The sequence below is a fragment of the Teleopsis dalmanni genome, chromosome 1, assembly GCF_002237135.1.
Source record: "Teleopsis dalmanni isolate 2A chromosome 1, ASM223713v2, whole genome shotgun sequence".
Lineage (NCBI taxonomy): Eukaryota > Metazoa > Arthropoda > Insecta > Diptera > Diopsidae > Teleopsis > Teleopsis dalmanni.
In genome coordinates this window covers 117001733-117012258 of record NC_051846.1, presented here as the reverse complement: position 1 = coordinate 117012258, position 10526 = coordinate 117001733, and the positions used below count along the sequence as shown (strand labels likewise).

General features: G+C 29.7%; 4 protein-coding genes across 4 annotated transcripts; 1 reads left to right on the top strand and 3 right to left on the bottom strand.

Moving 5' to 3' along the window:
- Nucleotides 1–3062: 3062 nt before the first annotated feature.
- Nucleotides 3063–4236, top strand: LOC119673425. Its single transcript, XM_038084695.1, has 2 exons — nt 3063–3134; nt 3933–4236. The coding sequence occupies exons 1-2, from the start codon at nt 3103–3105 to the stop codon at nt 4216–4218; spliced, it is 318 nt and encodes a 105-aa protein (XP_037940623.1). The 5' UTR covers nt 3063–3102; the 3' UTR covers nt 4219–4236.
- On the bottom strand, nt 3130–5105 carry LOC119673424 (protein ALP1-like). Its single transcript, XM_038084694.1, has 3 exons — nt 4576–5105; nt 3761–3848; nt 3130–3689 (listed from the first exon to the last, which is right to left on the bottom strand). The coding sequence occupies exons 1-3, from the start codon at nt 5086–5088 to the stop codon at nt 3160–3162; spliced, it is 1131 nt and encodes a 376-aa protein (XP_037940622.1). The 5' UTR covers nt 5089–5105; the 3' UTR covers nt 3130–3159.
- A 482-nt stretch (nt 5106–5587) lies between these two features.
- LOC119673423 lies at nt 5588–6209 on the bottom strand. The gene is made up of 3 exons (XM_038084692.1): nt 6045–6209; nt 5823–5985; nt 5588–5760 (listed from the first exon to the last, which is right to left on the bottom strand). The coding sequence occupies exons 1-3, from the start codon at nt 6106–6108 to the stop codon at nt 5682–5684; spliced, it is 306 nt and encodes a 101-aa protein (XP_037940620.1). The 5' UTR covers nt 6109–6209; the 3' UTR covers nt 5588–5681.
- A 2726-nt stretch (nt 6210–8935) lies between these two features.
- On the bottom strand, nt 8936–10496 carry LOC119665678. The gene is made up of 2 exons (XM_038074907.1): nt 9069–10496; nt 8936–8989 (listed from the first exon to the last, which is right to left on the bottom strand). The coding sequence occupies exons 1-2, from the start codon at nt 10494–10496 to the stop codon at nt 8936–8938; spliced, it is 1482 nt and encodes a 493-aa protein (XP_037930835.1).
- Between the last annotated feature and the right edge of the window lie 30 nt (nt 10497–10526).

Genomic DNA, 10526 nt, shown 5'->3' with positions numbered 1-10526 from the left:
TGAAAATATAACATTTTAATAATATAACAAAAAACTAATCAAAACACAATCGAGTATCAATAAGTAATAAAATGTAATTAAATTGCTTTCACAAAAAAAATTTTGTATTACTTAGAAAACTTTTAAAAAATAGAATCATAGTACTACTTTTTTTCAAGTTTGAATTTTATTTTAACAATATCCAAGACTGAAAAAAATAATCTTTTATTAAATGTTTTACTTATATTTACAGTTCTAGAGTGTTTATTTTATATAAAACTATTTGCCAGTTTAAAAATAAAATTTCACATAAAATACTTATAGTTTATATACAGTCAAACTTCCATAACTCGAAGTCCAATTTTGCAAAGAAAAGGCTCGACTTATGGAGACTTCAAGTTATAATACATTCACACTGTCTCATTTAGGTAGTTGCTCATTTATATTAATGAGTGAACGTTCACTTTATAATGAACTCATTTATGTAGCTGATAGAACTTTTATATAAAAAAAATAAAATTCTCTTGCTAATATATCACAGAAAAAAAAAATTAAATATATAATTGATATTTAAATCATTTATTTATATTTCTTATATCAATTACATATTCAATTAATAAAATCAAAGATTTTATTAAATACTTACTTCCTCAGTGCCTTTGTTTACAGTTCAACTGTTGTTTCTATACATTTTTCATATTAAACATATAACACATATTTCAAATTTTGGTCATTTCCCTTGTGGGAAATTTATTTTTAATGGTTGCATTCGACATGGTTGCATTCGCCTTAAATGAGTTGATTTGCTGATAATGAGCTCATTTAAATGAGAGATTTTTGTGTGGTAAATCATCCTTATTAATAGTTATAATGAGCAAATGTTTTTTTTATTTTATTTTTGGAAGAAACTAGAATTATATTATAAGTTATTTATTTATTTATTTAAAATCAAATACAGCACAGAAGTTATAATCTAGTATAATAATTAGTAATTAGTGTTTGGGATTTTAATTTTTTTGTTATTTTCAGTAAAAAGACATTCCATTTTATTTAAAGCCTTATAGTGATCATCAGTTGTAGTTTCATTCGTTTGCAAATATAAATTCAGAATTTTGAATTAGTCTTCTACCTCATTCTTGGAAAGCTGATAAACAATTACATACACGGAATTCTCATTATCACTTTCCATTGCGCTTAAAATGGGATCCAGTAATTTAGAGCTATAGTGCTCAATAATATCGTCATCTGAAGGAAAGCTTGATGTACAAATTTCATTGTCTAGCTCATTATAAGCGATAAGAGTAGGATTGGAAGTTATTTTATTTACTTTAAACCACGCTGCCAGCGACTGACATTTGCACAAAGAAGCAACATAAGAAAGAAAATATTAAACATTTGGTTTGAAAAAGGGATTTCCCCTAACAGCAAAACGCATTTATACTTAAAACAAAATTTCGTCTTATAGAATGCACTTTCTCATATTCCTATCGGCATGAAACAAAATTTTTGTTCGAGTTATGGAAGTTTGACTGTATTTATAATTTTCATGATTATGAAAACAAAAAGCTTTATATAGAGTGTCTCGGGCACGTCATGAGTACAATTGTTTTTGTTTTCAATGCAAATTTTAAATTTGGTAATGAGAAAAAAAACAATATGGCCGTTCAAACTCCGGCATGAGAGCCGGCGTATTTGTGCCCCGGCACTAAGGCAAAACAGTGTTGTTTAGTAATAAATTTCAAAATTTGCGTCTTTTAGGAGTAATTTACTACAAATACTTGGCGCTGACGTATAATTTTGTAAGTATTATTAAAATACTTTATAAAACGATAAAATATTATTTATTTTACAGCTTATACTTTCTTTTCTTGTTACAATTTTTTTTGGTGGCAATTTGTAAGTAATATTATAATTTTTTATAAAACAATTTAATATTATTTATTTCACAGCAAATACTTTTTTTGTTGTTGCTAATTTTTGAGGAATGGCACTTCGTTGGGAGAGAGAAGTAACTGAAAAGCTGATAACTATGTACCAGCTGCACGAATGCTTGTGGGAAGTAAAAAATCCCAAATACCATGACAGAGTAGCGCGAGAGCAAGCATTCAACGCTGATGAAACCCGACATCCCAGAGTTAACTCTAATGGAATTGAAGAAAAAAATACAGAGTATTAGATCTCAGTTCCTTAGAGAGCTACGGATCATCAGCTCAAGCAAGCGAAGTGGAGCTGGATTAGAAGACGTGAGAACTCCAAGGTTATGGTGTTTCCATTTACTGGAATTTCTCCGGCCATTAATGGCAATCAGAAAAAGTGCATCCAGTTATGAGGAAGCTGTAAGCATTGTTTCATTTATTAAATATAATAAATTACTGTCTATAAATATATTATAAAGTTTTTTCTTTTTTTTATAGGATGGGCCAGTTGAAAAAAGCGCAGGAGAAATTCCTTTATTTGAATCTGTGAGTTAATTGTTTTTTACATCTTATATTATAAAAAGTATACTTATATGCATTATGCACATAATAGAATTTCTATCTGTACGTTAAAAATAACAGTATTTGGATATTTAGCAAATATCACAAATTGTGAATGAAATATTTTATATATAAATACAAAGAAATTCAAAAACAAAATAAAAAATTTATAAAGAATAAAATTGTAAACAAATATATGCACACATACATACATACATGCATATATATACATATGCATATATACACATACAACATACTAATATATACCAAATATATATAATATAATATATATAAAATAAAATAAAAATTAAAAATAAAATGTAAAATCAGTCTAGCTTTTGCATATGATTGTATATTCAGAACATAATAAGTAAAAATTATAACATAAATATAATTATAAATATAAATTTTTCGATTTATTTTTTTTATAAATATCATTACATTATTAACTATTTAAATTTGTTAAAATTTTTCAAAATTTACTAATATGTTCATGAATAATATTTTTTTATAGTAATGACTTTCGTGTGAAAAATCAAAAAGTAATAGATATTAAGTAACAATTATATTTATTTTAAACAAAATATATGCAAATATTGTTTAATGTACTACAAATTTCTTTTTTAATAGAGCCAGACGGTGGAGGATGAGTTTCAAAGTCCTACTCAACCAGATTCAGTAAGTAAATTGCATTTCTAATAAATCACATTTCCATCCATTGCAATTTTCCTTCATTGTTAAAAAATTCCATAAATTCGGTTCGAACACCCTCAAATGGTGCATAAATATTGGAACTTTCTTCGCATGTTTGAGGATTTGAAGGGCACTCAAAATTTGCGTACTGCAAGGAGTTATCCATAAGAAAATTATGCAGTACACAGCATGCCAGAGTAATGGTTTCAATATTTTTCACATTTTTCATATTTATCGATTTTTGAAACACTCTAAATCTGGACGACAGAATTCCAAATGACCGTTCTACAACTTGCCTGGCTCTTGAAAGTCGTTTATTAAAATTTTGCCTCTTCACTATATTAATTCTATGTGAAAATGGTTTTATAAGGTGTCTATGAAGAGCAAAAGCACCATCACCCACAACAACATATGGCAACAATCTGTTGTTTCCTATTATTTCATCTGGTGGGAAATGAGCTTCAGCAGTATCCAATATTCTTTGAAGAGATGAATTTTTCAATACTGCGCTATCGTTTGTTCTACCGTTAGCGCCGACGTCTATGTAAATAAATTTACAATTTGCATCTGTTAATGCCAACATGCTCGTGCATTAAATTCAACGTGCTTACCATCTAATGCCCCAAGACATAGTGGAAATTGCCATTTTTGTTCGAAATCTTTAGCGATTGATTTCCACTGTTGAATTGTGGTGGGAAACTGCAATGGAAATAATATTAAAATTTAAGTGTATATTTGATTATTTGTATATTTGTACTATTACTATATTTCATTTCATTTCAGATGTAAAAAACGGAAAATTAATATGGACAACAATTACGAAACACTTTTGAACAAAGTAGAAAGTAGGTCAAATAGAAAATATGAATGGCTTGGAGAGCAGGTGGTGGCTACATTAAATGACATGACGAACAAAAACATCATTATGGAGGCCATTACTAAAATACAAGAAGTCACAATGATGTTTGCAGCAAAAGATCTGGCTGAAAGCACCACAGCACCACAAGAGAAACATTCAGACATATTGGCAGAAGCTTTAGTTGGTGTTCTGGACGAGGAAGATATGTAGCCATGAATTGTAAATATTGTACATATTAATGTTTAAGCGTAAAACATTGTAAATATTGTATATATAGTGTTTAAGTTTAAAACATTGTAAATATTGTACATATTAATGTTTAAGCGTAAAACATTGTAAATATTGTATATAGTGTTTAAGTTTAAAACATTGTAAATATTAGTGTTTAAGTTTAAAACATTGTAAATATTGTATATATAGTGTTTAAGTCCAAAACATTGTAAATATTGTATATAGTGGTTAAGTCAAAAGCTTTGTAAATATTGTATATATAAATAATTCATATTAAACAATTGTATATATTGTACATATTACTCATGTTTATAATATACAAAGTAAAATATTCACCTTTAAATAACTGTTCTTTAAATTTATCCAAATTGTGCGGCATACGTTTGGTATACAATATACCAAATAAGAATGCGATAGCCTTGTTTGATATTCTAAACTTTTGTAACTTTCCCCAGTTGCGAAAAATCGTAGTGTTACGGATAATTGCTCTGCAGAAGAAATAGCATTTCGCGCGTTTGTGTCCAACTTTTGTAGATCTTTTTCTACAAGCTGTAACAACAATTTAAATGTATCGCTGGACATCTTGTAGAAGTTGTTGTATGCATATGTATCTAACAGGCGCAGTTCATTAGACACAAATGCATACGAACAGTGAATTCTCCTGTCATCCCGCCACAACTTCGCCGCACTCAACCTTTTACGACGTTGTTTCTGCTGTAGCATTTTTACAAAACATTCTTTGATTAGAAGAGTATCATCTGCCTTCCAAAAGACTATGATATCCCCATAATCGCTAAGTGATTGCATAATTTTTAAAGCCATTTTTTGATACTTCTTGGATTGACTCATTTTTGAAATTGCTTGCAAATAATTGTAAACAAAAATCAAACAAGTAAGCATGTTTATATTTCCTTTTAAATTTAGGAACAACCAAAAAGTAGTAAAAATACGAAATTGGCAACACTGATGTGACACTCTGCATAACATGGCCCTTATTGAAAATACGAAGAACGTATTTTTAGATGCAATTTTATATTTTTGTATTGTACATTACATCAAGATAATTCTAGCCGTGGGACAAATGTTTTTGCCACAAAACATTGTCAGTGGATTGATTTGTGTCGGATTAATAATACGATCAAATTCAACTTGCCCTTAAATAAGCTGTTTTTTACATCTTGAATAGTACATTCCTACCACTTAATACAATAATTACGAATGTAGAAATCATATTAAATTACACGCAAGCTTGTTTGCAACTGCATCGCATTTCACATTTCAAATAAATATTTGGTAAATGCGAGTATCAAATTCATTCCCTATGGCTACTAAGAAACACATACATAAATACAACATTTTATGCCATTATATATTGCGTTTTATTTGAAATTAAAATATTCGTTTTAAAATGTTTATTGTCAGATATGGATGTGGTTAACTTGCTAACACTTTACACAACAAGCAGGAAATACCCCATTAAAAGTATTTTTGTTAGAGCAACTCACAGGATATTTGGAGCAACTGGAAAAATTTTATAATTGCAGTTTATGTTGAAATTTGATAACTTTTTCAGTGGTACTTACTCTTCAACTTCGGTTTTAAACGTTTCCGTGCAAGTTGCTTGCTTGGTACATAAACCATTAGCACCGAAATCAACATAATCTTCGCCTTTTTTTAAATAAGGCAAATATTTCAGAAATACCGTCTCACCCTGGGAATTTTTGTAGGAACAGACGGGCTCAGAGACTGCAATTGAAAAAAAGAATTCTTTCCATTTCTGTGCAACTTTTGTGATTTATAATGACCTGCAGTAACAGCTGTCAACATGCCCAACATAAATAAAGCAGTTAATGGGAAAAAGATGTTCATTTTGTATTAAAGCAGTACGAAAGTACGTACAAAACTATTTTATTTTAATAAAACTTTGAACCGTTTGCCTTAATGTGAATAATTAAACTAAATGTGTTCTACGATTCCAAATCTATTTATATATGGTATTGCTAATGAAATTAGGCTTTGCTTTTATAATCACTTTCAAGATTTTAAGTGCACTTATATTATCTTAAGATCAACAATTATTCATAACATCATAACGCTCACGTTTAATTAAAGCTAGATTTACATGTTTCAATTGTTTAAATTCAAACCTAAACTCACAATAGCAAAGAAACCTGGCAAACATAATCTAAGTAAAGCCCTACAAAATTTATGCGATTGGTTGCTCCTATTCAGTGGTTTAATTTAAAGTTCGAAACTGAAATAACAAATAACTTCAATATCTATGTATATTGTCTACCGTAATAGTAAAATCTATTTGTAAACTTCAATTATATACGTATATACATATGTATGTACATATAGAATGTAGTAGAAACTATCATTAATATGTTTATAAAATTAAATTTTGAGAATCTTTCGGACAGTCGCTCTGGTTTTCAATTATTATTGGAACCATTTTTATACATAGATAAATTTATCGTTGTTTATAAATGTTTGTTTTTTCCGTATATATAAATGTATATTCGATAATAAAAGAATATAAGTTAATATGTGTGTACCAATTACAATATTATTATCAATTATACAAACAGACTTAATGTTTTCTAAGCTGTAATAAATACAATAGGCGCACCTTTTAAATGTAGGGACAAATTAGATTAACAGAAATAGTTTTTTACTTGTTTTATAACATTTAAAATTTCTAACAACTACACTGAAAAAAATTGTAATTAGTAATTACTAAATATATTTATGTCGATATTAACCCCCCTATTTTGCGAACTTGACAAATTTGCTAAATATTGACAATTATTTAAGATTTTCATCCAGCAAAAAGCTGTTTGCTATTCTAGATAAATCTTTTCAAATTTCAAAGCAAACTGTCCTGTGTTTGTCACCACACTCTGTTGAACGATGATATGCAAACAAAAATCAGCTGTTCGCGGTAAAAATGAATTCATGTACAACGTAAGTATTTAATATTTTAATAATTTTTTATTTTAAATAATATGTATTTAATAGTAGTAGTAGTAGTAGTAGTAGCTTTATTTTTACTTCATTTTAAAGTTATTATATTACATCGAAGTTATATAATAATTATAATACATATAATTATAATAACTATACATAAAGCTTACAGCTATGGCATTTTAGCCGTCTGCCGGAAGTTTAGGTTAATCTAATAGCTAATTAACTAATAACTAATTAATCCAATTTTTATAAATATTAAATAGATATTCTTACTTATGAGCTGAATACAACATAAAAATTAAATTAAATTACTTTAACAAAAATAATAGATTTTATATAAGTTAATTTAAAAATCTTCATTAATAATATTTTGCCTATATTTAAATGTAGTTTTAATAAACGCCGTTAACAATCTCCAGTTGGGACCATTCAGTAACCGTATGGTTTCATTGACATCGATCGTGGGTTTACCGAAGTACAGCAATCTATGTTCTTTAAAAATTGGGCATTCGCCTACTAAGTGTATAACATCGCCTTTCAATTTAAGGTTGCATATCGTGCACAGCGTGTCTTTCGTGCGGCACGTAGCACAATCGTAGGAGCTCGCGGCGGGTTTTGAAGATTGTCCTTATTGTTTCTAGGTCATATTGCTCGTGAAAGTAATTATTGACATCTAGATCATAATTCAACTTACTATATGCATCTCTCGATATACTGTTTCTTGCCGTTTCTACAAAATTTCTACGTTCTTCAATACTTAGTTTCGTTATTATATTTTTTTGCCACATTTTCCAGTTTTCATTAATACTCAAATCATTAGTTATATTTAAGTCGGATGCCAGATTTGACCATTTTTCAAAAAATAATGTTTTTTCATTTATTAGGTACTGCGCTAATGTTTTTTGAATCCTATTGTCTGGCAAATTCCTAACACGATTGATGTAATCAAAATGCAATTTTAATGTTTGGGTATATAGCGTCGGTAGACCAGTTTCTAAATGCACCATATAATTTGGGGTATTTTTCGGCAAACGAAACGTTCTCTTTATATAAAATGTCTGCAATTTTTCTACTGCGTCATATTCATCAACACCCCAGATTTGCTCTGCATAATTTAGAACTGACTTAACTGTGGCTTCAAAAACTTTGTATTTTACGGGCAGTGACGCTTTCGGATTTCCTAAGACATTTTTCCAGGTACAATTAATAGCCAATTTAGCTTCCTTTAATTTCTCGTTCAAGTGGTTATCGAATTTTGCGTTATATTTCATATTTATTCCTAAATATTTATAATTATTAACCACTTCTAATTGATCATCGTTAAGGTACCATTTTTCATCATTTCTCAATCTTCTAGCATGTTTCCTAAATACCATCACTTTTGATTTGTCTGTATTTATAGATAGTTCCCATAAGTTGCAATATCTATTTAATTCATCTATCATATTTTGTAACATTATTGGAGAATCTGCAAACAACACAATATCATCAGCATATAATAGTACTTTTAGGCACATATTGGCAATCGTAACACCACCAGAAAGAAATTTACTTAAGTCATCAACGAACAGTGCAAACAATATAGGGCTTAAGACACAACCTTGTCTCACTCCGGGACACGTTTGAAACCATCTCGAAGTACTTCTTCCGTCCCATACTGTTGACTCATTGTTGCAGTATAGACTTTGCAGTATTTTCAAAATTTTTGTTGAAAGACCCAGCTGGCTTAGTTTGTAAAATAGTACGTTTCTTTGTATTGTATCGAAAGCAGCTTTAAGATCTACGTAAAAAACATATAACTTCTTGCTTTTTGCAATAAACTCTTGCGCTACACTAGTGATGACGAAAATATTATCTACCGTGGAGTAACCTTTTCGAAATCCAGCTTGAAATTCGCTTAATATGTTGTTTTGATCAACCCAATTTTTAATTCTGTTATACAGGAGTGTTGTAAATACTTTAGCTGATGTATTAAGAAATGCTATTCCTCTATAATTTGCTACATTATTTGGGTCACCTTTTTTAAATAGGGGAAATGTTATGGCTTTTTTGTAACTATCAGGTGGGGCTGCATTTTCAAATATATAATTGTATGATTCAGCCATATGCTCTATAAATTGTGGCGTGGCATAAAACTCAGCTGGAATTCTGTTTTCACCTGCGGCTTTGTTATTTTTTAAATTCTGGAGCACTGCATAGACTTCTTCAATCTTTATTGGAGCATCTAACGCTTCATTTATTACATACGGCAGGGCATAACTGAAAGACTTGCTTACTATATTGCTATTTAACTGGTTTTTAAAATGTGCCGCCAAAGCTTCGGCGTCCACTTTAATTCCTTTTATGTGATCTGCACGATTTATTTTTTTAACTCCACTCCAAAATGATTTACTATCAGCTGCTTGGGATATCGACATTGCCATTTCATTGAAATATGACTTCCTTTTCTCATCACACAGCTTTTTGTATTCTCTGTTTACATTTTTGTATTTCTCTAAATCAGCTATATCACCACCTTTTTTAACTGTTTGTAGCCATTTAAATGATTTCTTTCTTGCAGTTTCACATTCAAAATCATACCATTTTTGTTTCCTATTTATACCCGCCGAATTACCCTGAAACGATTTTGCTGCTTGTTTTACACAATATTGAAGAATGTCATCTCCTTCCTTCGACGCAAATGTACTACCTTCGCATGCATTAAGGGATTCTTCAAGCTTTTCTTGGTACAGATCTTTATATTTATCTTTCCATATCAGTTTCGGTAGCAACTGCATTTTATTTTCATTTGAATTAGAGGCATCTAGATTTACCATAATTTCCAGTGGCTGATGATCCGAGTATATCATGTCACGTATTTGAAACTCTTCAGTTATTATTAACCATACTCCTTTCACAAAACAATAATCTATCGTTGACCTTGCTACACCTCTGATAAACGTAAATGTACCCTCTCTGTCGCCTTTAGTGCGGCCATTTAACACGGTGACACCAAATGAATTGCAAATTTCTAGTAATTGTTTGCCATTTCTATCTACAATTGTATCCTTTGCTACTCTGTGGCCCAATAGTTCAGCCCACTGCATATTTGGGCTGAATTCCAGACATTGTTCTTTGCCTATTCGTGCATTGAAGTCACCTATTATCATGACATTTTCGTTCTGAGCTTCCACTAATATTTCACATAAGTTATTGAGATCATTTAGCCAGTTATTGCAATTTAGATAAACTGGGATTAAACATAACTTTTGATTATTAGTGGTTATCTCGATTATTGTTGAGTTCATAATGTGCTTGTACACCACAGTACCGCAAAA